Source organism: Lineus longissimus, chromosome 4, assembly GCF_910592395.1.
Source record: "Lineus longissimus chromosome 4, tnLinLong1.2, whole genome shotgun sequence".
Lineage (NCBI taxonomy): Eukaryota > Metazoa > Nemertea > Pilidiophora > Heteronemertea > Lineidae > Lineus > Lineus longissimus.
In genome coordinates this window covers 238,373-250,901 of record NC_088311.1, presented here as the reverse complement: position 1 = coordinate 250,901, position 12,529 = coordinate 238,373, and the positions used below count along the sequence as shown (strand labels likewise).

The 12,529-nt window shown below is 43.3% G+C and overlaps 1 protein-coding gene across 11 annotated transcripts in view; it reads right to left on the bottom strand.

Moving 5' to 3' along the window:
• Positions 1–12,529, bottom strand: part of LOC135486361 (microtubule-associated serine/threonine-protein kinase 2-like) — a 123,174-nt gene that overhangs the window by 62,170 nt on the left and 48,475 nt on the right. Inside the window, exon 1 of one of the 11 annotated variants that reach the window (XM_064769098.1) lies at positions 4,166–4,542. The exons of 8 other annotated variants lie outside the window; for them this stretch is intronic. In XM_064769098.1, the coding sequence (XP_064625168.1) occupies positions 4,166–4,312 (147 nt within the window). In that variant the 5' untranslated portion in view covers positions 4,313–4,542. Of the gene's footprint in view, positions 1–60; positions 1,707–2,530; positions 2,561–4,165; positions 4,543–12,529 lie in introns of those variants that run through there. 2 more of the 11 variants (XM_064769102.1, XM_064769096.1) reach the window with 2 other exon arrangements.

The following is a 12,529-nucleotide window of genomic DNA, read 5'->3' as shown; positions in this document are numbered from 1 at the left end:
CAGAGAAATCACCACCAAACCCTTAAAAAGATGACTAAAAGGTGAGTTTGCCTGACTTACAAGTTCCCGTGCTGATGTCTCAGATAAACACCTCCTTAGTCTTGTCCGTGTGACCAAGTATCCCGAGATACTATTCCTTCGGTTCAGTCCAGCATTCTCAATGCTTGTCTGACGGGTGAACGATGGTATTGCTGGACCACAACTTGTCTGACGAGTAAAGGAGCGTACTGTTGGGCCCCAACTCAGTTGCCGCATCATCTGTGGTGGTCCTTCTTCTGTCTGTATCTGTATGAGTGGTGGGCTTCCTTCCAAACTTGTCTGTCGCATTAAGTGTGGAGGTCCAATGTCTGTAAGGTCGAGGCAGTCGGGCCTGTTAGCTCGTGGAACAGGCATGATCATGTGATATGGTTAAGACCACGGAAGGAGAATGGAGGAGTAAGCTATCACATCCATGTGAAGAGGCCCTTCACGAGATCATATCATACATTGACGTCACAACAGGCAGGTGGGAAAAGTTGTGAAATCATACCGAGATGCGTTGTTTACATGTTGATGTCCACGTGACAGAACACCTGTAAATGAGACTTCTCTGATTTCGTTCTGCATCACCGGTAGGCATGTAAGACAGGGACCCTATCAACTCTCACTTCAGGTTAAAAGTTGAAGTGGGCCTCTAATTCTTCTTTAGTTCACAAAGTTGTGGAGCAAGATGATGATTGTTGCCAACAAGATAGCTCTTCCATGTGAACAATATCAACTACACCTTTGCTGTATTGCAGGCTGAGGTGTGACAATGGCCTTTAACACCTTCTCCAGTTCATCTTTGTTGAATTGAGAGGAAGAGCACTAACTGTGCAATCGATGGTTAACTTCTGGAAACACTGTATGACAAGATGTGCACACTTAGGTACTAATAGTCATCAGTTCAGAAATCTCAGAGTAGAAGAAAATCCATTTCCCGAGTTAGGCCAAAAGTGATATAATCCACATTGCCGAAGACAGCCACAGCATGTTTCCCTGTCAGAGAAATGTAGAGTGGCCACCAAACCAGAGAATTAGTTAGCCATGTCCCAGAAAGAGACAAGAATCAACTGACGATAGGCCCTTGGTATTGATGTTTGATCTGGATATAAAAGGCCCGACACTGCATTGAGACAAATTGTACAACGAATGATATATGGACTTCGTAAACATCCTTTGGAAGCATGAATGTAAAGAAGAAGGCTTTGGTAGGAGGTCTCCTGTGTCCATGTCAAACAATCATTCATTGGAAGAAAAATCGAAAGTGAATTCAAGTATTCCAGACAGTTCCACTCCTCCTTTGATGAGACCCAGTTCCACTCCTCCCTTGATGAGACCTTGAAGTCACTTTGAATGTTCTACACTGTCACAGCAAATCCAAAAGGGCAATCAGAAATCAATCAATCCACCTCAATCATCTGATGATCATTAGCAACATAGTTACACGCTGAAACCTCTCCTACAAGGCTAGGCCTATACAATAAGCCAAGAAGTCACGATATTCTGGAGCCAGCAATAGATGTCCAAGAATAACAACATGAAATAGTCCTCAAGACCTGATTGACATTGTGTACTTTGCGTGTCCCATTCATGAACTATCAGACCACATAGTCTTCCTGTATGTGTACGATAACCTTATTAGTCCCTCACACACTCGCCTGCCATATGCCTGATAAACACCGAGATGATTACTTAAAGTACACATAGAGTGGGTAATGTCAAGCTCAAGCGATGAAACATTTCCTAAGTTTTCGATAACCCCTTCAATACTATACAACAATCATTAAATTTCATGCTGTGATAACTTTGATAAGGAAGTAGGCCTACTGCTTGCTGATTGTCAAGGGCAAAGTCTGGCCCATTGGGAATGGAGAAAACCTCTCCAAAATGACATTGTGTGGAGTCAGATGAGGACTACTTAAGGTAGCTAACTGTTAAGGTAGCCTGTCATGCTATTTCCCAGTTCCTCCAGCCAACATGAACTTCTTTGATCTGTTGAAGTGATGAATTGAGCTGTAGCCCTAACCTCAAACCCATCTTTGTTTAGCCATACAATATCTAAATCCCCAGGCCCACTTTTTACTTCAATCAAATGTTCTTTCTCTGGATAGTTTGATATATAAAATGGCATTCTACAGGCCTAGAGTATTATCTCAGACTCGAGAAAGAGCAATGTTGTCAAGTTGAAAGCCAGGCCCACCCATTAACTGCACAAGCACCACAATGCTGCCCGGCTTTGATAAAGAGGTTTTCTATCTCCACCATAATGTGCTAGATTCCTCTCAGACACAATGAGGCCACTGAACGAAATAAGGCTAATTCCATTCGATAAAAAGCCCAATGCAGCCAGGCCTAGGCGGGAAGCACATGCAAATCTATAGTCTGTGTTGGTAAACAAATGAAATGAGGCCAATCATAACGCAGAAAGACCATACAGTTCTTGGACACAAACTGATTTAAAGCCCATGAATCTCGATAAAGGACGGGGCTTATTGAAATCTGGACTTACCTTGGAATTAGACATGAGGGTCCTAAAGGTTTCCTTCAGGCTAGACCTGCCTGATGATGGCCATGCAGAGCACACAAGTGTGTCAAATTATGAAACCTTGCTTCCAAGATACAATTAAAACTATAATGATGACCTCGATCAAGATCACTTCTACCAGTTTCATAGAACAAAATAGATGGGATGTTTGAGACGGACATTGGTTCTAGGTTGTCTTATAAGGGAATAATCAATATTGACTTGGGGCAGGCGATGAATGACAAACTCATTGAAGAGTTGTTCCAGACTGATAACCCCAATGAACTCACATGTCCAAGTGCGGGTCATATCAGATGTTAAAACGATGAGAGACATCTAGAGAGTTAAACATTTGGATGGCTAAGGCAAATGACTCAAGTGTTATGACACCAATAGATGAACAAACCTAGGCCCGTTGACAACACATAACCACAGTTTGCTGCCAGACTCGCTACGATAGGTTACTGTAGACATTCAAGATAACACTTTATTCAGTCACAAACCCAGCCAGCGGTTTGTTTACATTCTAGTAGTAGCAATAGCTCAAAGATGGTAGCACTGATGCTGAAGACGGCTGAATGAGCCATTGTCATAGACTGAATGAAAGTTGATAATGCCTTCAATATCGATTCCTTATCTGGGTATGGAAGTCTGCTTGGAGACCAAGTGATGGGTGAGTAGAAAGTTCTGCTCTACTCTTCAGAAAATGTCCATTATGTCACTCAAGTCACTTTCAGTCTATTCAAAAACTATCAAAAACTCAAAATCCAAAAATTTCCCAAAATTTTCAAAAATTTCAAAAACTCAAAAATTTCAAAAAAATCTTAAAACTCAAAATTTCAAAAATTTCAAAAAATTTCCAAAACTCAAAAATTTCCAAAAATCTTAAAACTCAAAATTTCAAAAATTTCAAAAAATTTTTTTCCAAAACTCAAAAATTTCAAAAAATCTTAAAACTCAAAATTTCAAAAATTTCAAAAAATTTCCAAAACTCAAAAATTTCAAAAAATCTTAAAACTCAAAATTTCAAATATTTCACAGAGCCCAATCTTTGGACAAAGTGGGCATAAGTTGAGCATTCATGCAGCTTCATCAATCTCAATATTTGATATTAGTTCCTCCTTGACATCACTTGTAAGACATCTTCTAGTATCAAATGGTTATCTAGATTAGGATCGTTCTTAGGCTTCATGATAATCCGAGTTTAGAGGGCTTCTCTTGTTGGACTGGAGGTCACCGTTTCGTACTGCTTGCCATGTCATGACTTCTTATGTCTCTGAATCTTGCCATCCGTGTCAGCCAAGGCACCAGTTGGTGGAAGCCTGTGTTCGTGTTTCACTTCGTCAAAATGGGACGAACAACTCTGGGTTTTTCAGAAGTTAAAACATCAGTTGCATAGGCACCTTGTACTCAGAAACTGATGTAATTGCCATCTATAGAACTGAGAATGAACTAACATCCTCAACAGGGAAGCACTGATCATCAACATGGTGTACAACGGCAGGATTTCAGTTGAAGACTTTGCAGGTTTTGGTTCTGACTTATCAAGCTATCAATACAAGAAATCTAAAAAAAGAAAACAATGTTAGTCAAAGTGACAAAGAATGATGATATACATACTGAGGATGATATCCTTGTGCTCCTGAAGGAGTCACCACAGTCGCAGTCTGTGATGCGCACTTGTAGCATGATCCCTCGCCGACGCACGATCACAGGGACCTCATCCTCATATATTGTGTTAGTTGACATCACGAATCCACCAGACATGTTTTAGCCGTATCACTCAACAGGCAATGAACGAAATCTTGAATTCGAATGCTGGCACTGGTGTTACTATCACAGCTGTACATCATCACCTTATTTCCAATTGTGAGCACCACACCGTCGAAAGACCTCCAAAGGTAATGGGAACACTCTTCTGTACCTCCCCAGGAAGGTGAGACTTCAGTGTTGATATGTCACCATGAACCATTGATCTTTATTCCCAGTCAGCACAGAAGCACCAGTTCAAAGGATCTTTCAAGTAAAGAATATCATAACACATCTCACACAATCATGGAAGTAAAGTTTCATGGAAAATCTTTTTATATGATTACACAGTAATAGCACTTCACTCTTGTATTTGGTGTCCATACACATAGTACTTCATGAGCATATTTCTATCTTACTGCTGCGTTGGACATTTGTCATGTAATGCCTTCCTCAACTACAACCAAGTTTGTTTTCATCTCCCAAGAGGCACACTCCGGATTCAGCGCTCTGACACGGAAACAACTTTCTTTAGATAATCAATGAGAGTCTCCGACACAAGGAGACACTTCCTAGAAATATTTGAATAATGATGTATGAAAGCTGTCATTATCGGCAGCTCTAATTCATCAAAGTGTTCCTTAATGTTGCTTCATGTCTCTGGGTTCCTACTACCAGTCAGTACTGAGAGCTGAGAAGATGCTGAATTACCGACTCTCTGTGATAGCATGGCGTCCCTTCCTCCAGTAAGAGACAAGCTAGCCCTTGGGACTTGGCCCTTACAGGCTGATAAGAGGCCAGAAGCGACAAGCAAGGATAAAGAATTCACCAAAGTCCAGACTCACTGAGACACCAAACATTGCTTGTTATATAAACTGACTCTGAATTGCATCTATTTCCACCAAAGAACCTCTTCCACCGACAGAAAAATAAACAATTTTCAAAGAAAAGTACCCATTGTGACCTGAGAGGAAGAGTACTAACTAATTTTTTCTGCTCAATTTGTAGAAACATCATCAGCCCCCAAAAAATGTTGTGAAAAAATTCAAATCTGAAGGATGAAAAAATTTCTAAGTCCAAATTTTTTTTTCACTTTTTTTTTCTGCTCTTCTACTTTGTAGAAACATCATCAGCCCCAAACAAATTTTGGCTTTGAAATTTTTTTCTTCAAAATTTTGAACTTATGAATAAGTTCAACAATTTTGGTGGGAAAACCTATTCATGCATTTTGTCCCCGGATTTTCGACTTCATTAACCCGACCACTCAAGTAACGCGACCATTCAACCTCGGTCCCATGAGTGGTCATGTTACCGGGGTTCCACTGTATGTTAGCACCCTCTTAAAACCACAACAAACTGAAAGACCCATCACTGAAGTGCAAAATTTGTAACTGCTAATGAAAAAAGCCTTGGAAAAAGCATATCTTTCTCTCTACTGAAACAGAATGAATCAGGCCTATTTGACACAGCAAATGATAGCCAGGTAGAAAAAACTGTAGAATGGTTGAATCAAAAACTGAAAAGAAGCTGGTGAGTTGCCCTTCAACAGAAAACATCAAATGAGATCCAAGCATAAAGTCTCCGCGAAAAAATGCCAGTATGTTCATACCTGATGATAGTCTTTGAAGGAGTAGAGTGATAGTATTCAGGCTGGAAATGAAGGAAGTGATAGGTTACTAATACCATACATGCTGCATGGATACCATCAACCAGAATATGATAGGTTACTCTTGCCAATACCATACATGCTGCATGGATACCATCGACCAGAATATGATAGGTTACTCTTGCCAATACCATTCATGCTGCATGGATACCATCAACCAGAATATGATAGGTTACTCTTGCCAATACCATTCATGCTGCATGGATACCATCGACCAGAATATGATAGGTTACTCTTGCCAATACCATTCATGCTGCATGGATACCATCGACCAGAATATGATAGGTTACTCTTGCCAATACCATTCATGCTGCATGGATACCATCAACCAGAATATGATAGGTTACTCTTGCCAATACCATTCATGCTGCATGGATACCATCGACCAGAATATGATAGGTTACTCTTGCCAATACCATACATGCTGCAAGGATACCATCAACCAGAATATGATAGGTTACTCTTGCCAATACCATTCATGCTGCATGGATACCATCAACCAGAATATGATAGGTTACTCTTGCCAATACCATACATGCTGCATGGATACCATCAACCAGAATATGATAGGTTACTCTTGCCAATACCATTCATGCTGCATGGATACCATCAACCAGAATATGATAGGTTACTCTTGCCAATACCATTCATGCTGCATGGATACCATCAACCAGAATATGATAGGTTACTCTTGCCAATACCATACATGCTGCAAGGATACCATCAACCAGAATATGATAGGTTACTCTTGCCAATACCATACATGCTGCAAGGATACCATCAACCAGAATATGATAGGTTACTCTTGCCAATACCATACATGCTGCATGGATACCATCAACCAGAATATGATAGGTTACTCTTGCCAATACCATTCATGCTGCATGGATACCATCAACCAGAATATGATAGGTTACTCTTGCCAATACCATTCATGCTGCATGGATACCATCGACCAGAATATGATAGGTTACTCTTGCCAATACCATACATGCTGCAAGGATACCATCAACCAGAATATGATAGGTTACTCTTGCCAATACCATTCATGCTGCATGGATACCATCGACCAGAATATGATAGGTTACTCTTGCCAATACCATTCATGCTGCATGGATACCATCGACCAGAATATGATAGGTTACTCTTGCCAATACCATTCATGCTGCATGGATACCATCGACCAGAATATGATAGGTTACTCTTGCCAATACCATTCATGCTGCATGGATACCATCGACCAGAATATGATAGGTTACTCTTGCCAATACCATTCATGCTGCATGGATACCATCAACCAGAATATGATAGGTTACTCTTGCCAATACCATTCATGCTGCATGGATACCATCGACCAGAATATGATAGGTTACTCTTGCCAATACCATTCATGCTGCATGGATACCATCAACCAGAATATGATAGGTTACTCTTGCCAATACCATTCATGCTGCATGGATACCATCGACCAGAATATGATAGGTTACTCTTGCCAATACCATTCATGCTGCATGGATACCATCGACCAGAATATGATAGGTTACTCTTGCCAATACCATACATGCTGCATGGATACCATCAACCAGAATATGATAGGTTACTCTTGCCAATACCATTCATGCTGCATGGATACCATCAACCAGAATATGATAGGTTACTCTTGCCAATACCATTCATGCTGCAAGGATACCATCAACCAGAATATGTCAAAACCATAACCAATGTGAAAAGGAATCGGACAAAGACATCCCTGAATTGAACAGGTTATCAGTTATTCAAATGAAAGTGGCTTCAATGATGAGAAACTGGTTTGATCCAATCCACAGTTAGCATGCACCGCTTGCGAACACTCTTCTTCCTCATCTAATCAGATGCCATCAACAGGCATTCCTCTACATAATGTCCACACAAACATGAAAACACTCATCTGTACCTGCAAACTAACAAAACAAGCAGTGAAGCTTTCCTTGTAAAGCACTTGCTCATTTGGTGGATAGTCTTGCTTCAAGTGAATCCCCGGTGAGGCATTCAACAAGTGGGTGAGTAGAGCAGGTAGCAGTTGCCTGGAGAAGGGAACCTAGATGTGATAGCAACCAGCGGGAGAAGCCTTCATGGAGCAACAAAGCACAAATAGACCATCAGCATCTAGAGCTACCTAGCTACTCCTGGTCACTAGCCAAAGTACTGGAACAAACTTTACTTCAAAGAAACATACATCAGCTCAAGAGAAAGGTATTCAGTTCACAGAGTAACAGGCAGCAGCAATACCAGACAATCATGACTGGACCCTGTCAGACTTGTTCCCAGTCAAGAGCCATCAGGAGGTAACTGGTACAAACGTTACTTGTACAAGATGCTGCCCCACAAAAAGCCTTCACATTGAGCCAAGAATGATTGCTCCAAACTGGTCAAAGCACAAGAGTGTCAGTGTCTCCCATCTCCAATGATATGAAGCATGTCACTAGTAACATTACTGATGTCTAACTGCGAGAGCCAGAACGAACAGGTCATCACCAATTAGACCACCATCACAACCAATAATAACAGTAATTCACTAATTGTCATGATATGACCATTATTTTCCAACAGTTTTCAACTGAACGAATCCCCAGACAACCAATCAAACAGAACGAGACCATTATACCTCGGTTTAGCCAGCACAAAAGATGTCATTGTGGATGAAGTGATTGATTGATAATCGCTGCCTACGCCCTTTCACTTTGCAGCCGTATCTCACCCAACACACCATGCCTGGATGAATAAGCACTAGATAAAGAGATGACCATCAAAGCCACCCACGTGAATCACTCCATCAATTGTCTGTAATGATTTATAGAGACAGAAACACTTCCATGGTAGCTGGATCGATTTCTATTTGATGGTCCGCCTGTAGAGAAACTTCTCTTGAATATAAGAAGAAACCGACACACAGATCAGGAGTCATGATAACGGACTTGATCAACAATTGATAGATGAACATTCATCTATATCATCAACTTGGAATATATTAATAGAATACAAAAGAACTGCTGCGTATTCCAAAGGATCGATATCCCAGTGATGTGCATCCAAAAGTCCAGGATACAGAGAATCAACCAGAGAGTTGAAATCATCTTGTAACTGAAGAAGGTGAAGCTAACTCTAAAGGTCCATACTCCAATGATGTCCAGCCACCGGCCCAGGAACACGAGATCTCCTCACAACTCCAAGACACATGGAAAACACCCACTAACACTAGAGGTCCATACTCTAGTGATGTCCATCTTACAGTCCAGAATACAGAGAATCAGAGTTGAAATCATCTTGTGACTAAAGAAGGTGAATGGAAACAACCCCTCAATCTAGAGGTCAATACTCCAATGATGTCCAACCACCGGCCCAGGAACACGAGATCTCCTCACGACTCCAAGACACATGGAAAACACCAGCTAATCCACTCAGGCCAATACTGTCCCATCACAATCATCTCCAAATGGGAGGCAGAGATGATGGTGAGAATCCATAACTGAGACACACAGGCGACAGGCTCCCTCACAACAAGTCCCGAAAATCAACAAGATTGCTCTTCTGAAATATCCTCATGAATCCCACGTGAATCGAAATACAAGCAAATCAATGTTCTATCATTAACAGTCTGTTGAGAACAATGTTGATATGCAATATGTCAATAAGTCTAAAACGATTTTATGTAATCCATTCTTAAACCACAAACAATTCTACGAAATTCCTTCTTAAAGACAAACTATTCTATGTAATCCCTACTTGCTCCGGGTGAATGATATGTCCACAGGCCAGTCCTCCACACAAGCAGCACCTCGCACCTCTAGCTACTGCACCTCTAGCTACCCTCCCACACAGCTAACTGTTCATCACAGGTGTGAGTCAGCGAGGCCGTGCAAGTAGCGTTCAGATGAGAAGGGAATTCATAATAGCAACTCTCTCCCAAACAGGGACTGGCCAAACCAGTGAGGTTGTAATTGGTTAACTGCTCTGTTCTGTTATCATTGTCTTCTAGAGAGTTCGCCAGTCATGTCTGATGTTGAAGGATACCATTCATGAATTCGCCCTTTCGGTCCTACGATCCTTCAAGTTTTGCTTGTGACCCTTGAAGTAAGCCATGAGATGAACACATGTTACAACCATGACATTGCCCTTTCGGTGGGAATTGTGAAGCTTGTGATCAGAAGGAATGGCGCTGACCTTTCATGGTAGATTCTCTACTCCAGTGGGAGGAATCGCCCATTGTGACAATAGCTGGTAGTTTTTCCCTCTAAAGTTTTTAATGGCACACGACGGACACAGAGCAAAAGTATGGTGGTATGGAGGAAAAGAAGAGGAATTGGTTTCGTACCAATTATCATTAGACTCGCATCAAAGGAATCAGCACATGTGCTGGCCATACATCAAAATGAAGCTCCAGGAACCTGAATCGTAGGTTACTGCCTACACAAGGCTGGTCATGATATGAAAGATTCACTTGAGCCCACATGTACTTTGCTTTGAATCCTCATAAATACTAGTTTCAACTCCCCAACAGAAATGACAGAGTTCCAAGGAACTAAGTTTTCAGAGAATTGAACAATATGCCATTGTTTTACTGGAATTGCCTTCCCCACACTAGCCTTCCAAGTATTTGTATCAAGAGGCCACTTTGGATTGCCACTTTTTGAGGGTAATATGACTCGTGGTTCGATCGAAATTTCACTCTGGTGTTGAGACCAAATATGCTTGAGCAAAGGAGTCCCAGGAATGTTCAAACACCATCCTGGTAACATGAGGAACTCCACTCACAAATGCCGAGAATAAAAAACAATGCTGGGTAGAACAACACTTGTTGAATGATTGGAGAAATAAACTTGGTTTACTGTCTAAGCAACCAGGAGTGTCTTGGCATGTTAACTTTTTTCATGATTAGAATTCTATGATTCTTTGGGTTACACACACGATGACTCAACTGAGATGGGGCAGAGGTGTGGCCAGAAACTAGGCTGTGGTGTGGCAACAGACTGGGCTGAGGAGTGGCAACAGACTGGGCTGAGATGTGGCAACAGACTGGGCTGAGATGTGGCAACAGACTGGGCTGAGGTGTGGCCACAGACTGGGCTGAGGTTTAGCCAGAGACTAGGCTGAGATGTGGCAACAGACTGGGCTGAGATGTGGCAACAGACTGGGCTGAGATGTGGCAACAGACTGGGCTGAGGTGTGGCAACAGACTGGGCTGAGGTGTGGCAACAGACTGGGCTGAGGTGTAGCCAGAGACTAGGCTGAGGTGTGGCAACAGACTGGGCTGAGATGTGGCAACAGACTGGGCTGAGGTGTGGCAACAGACTGGGCTGAGGTGTGGCAACAGACTGGGCTGAGGTGTGGCAACAGACTGGGCTGAGGTTTAGCCAGAGACTAGGCTGAGATGTGGCAACAGACTGGGCTGAGGTGTGGCAACAGACTGGGCTGAGATGTGGCAACAGACTGGGCTGAGGTGTAGCCAGAGACTAGGCTTAGGTGTGGCAACAGACTGGGCTGAGATGTGGCAACAGACTGGGCTGAGGTGTGGCAACAGACTGGGCTGAGGTGTGGCAACAGACTGGGCTGAGGTTTAGCCAGAGACTAGGCTGAGGTGTGGCAACAGACTGGGCTGAGATGTGGCAACAGACTGGGCTGAGGTGTGGCAACAGACTGGGCTGAGGTGTGGCAACAGACTGGGCTGAGGTGTGGCAACAGACTGGGCTGAGGTTTAGCCAGAGACTAGGCTGAGATGTGGCAACAGACTGGGCTGAGGTGTGGCAACAGACTGGGCTGAGATGTGGCAACAGACTGGGCTGAGGTGTAGCCAGAGACTAGGCTTAGGTGTGGCAACAGACTGGGCTGAGATGTGGCAACAGACTGGGCTGAGGTGTGGCAACAGACTGGGCTGAGGTGTGGCAACAGACTGGGCTGAGGTTTAGCCAGAGACTAGGCTGAGGTGTGGCAACAGACTGGGCTGAGATGTGGCAACAGACTGGGCTGAGGTGTGGCAACAGACTGGGCTGAGATGTGGCAACAGACTGGGCTGAGGTGTGGCAACAGACTGGGCTGAGATGTGGCAACAGACTGGGCTGAGGTGTAGCCACAGACTGGGCTGAGGTGTGGCCATAGACTGGGCTGAGGTTTAGCCAGAGACTAGGCTGAGGTGTGGCAACAGACTGGGCTGAGATGTGGCAACAGACTGGGCTGAGGTGTGGCCACAGACTGGGCTGAGGTGTGGCCACAGACTGGGCTGAGATGTGGCAACAGACTGGGCTGAGGTTTAGCCAGAGACTAGGCTGAGATGTGACAACAGACTGGGCTGAGGTGTGGCAACAGACTGGGCTGAGGTTTAGCCAGAGACTAGGCTGAGATGTGGCAACAGACTGGGCTGAGGTGTGGCAACAGACTGGGCTGAGGTTTAGCCAGAGACTAGGCTGAGATGTGGCAACAGACTGGGCTGAGGTTTAGCCAGAGACTAGGCTGAGATGTGGCAACAGACTGGGCTGAGGTGTGGCAACAGACTGGGCTGAGGTGTGGCAACAGACTGGGCTGAGGTGTAGCCAGAG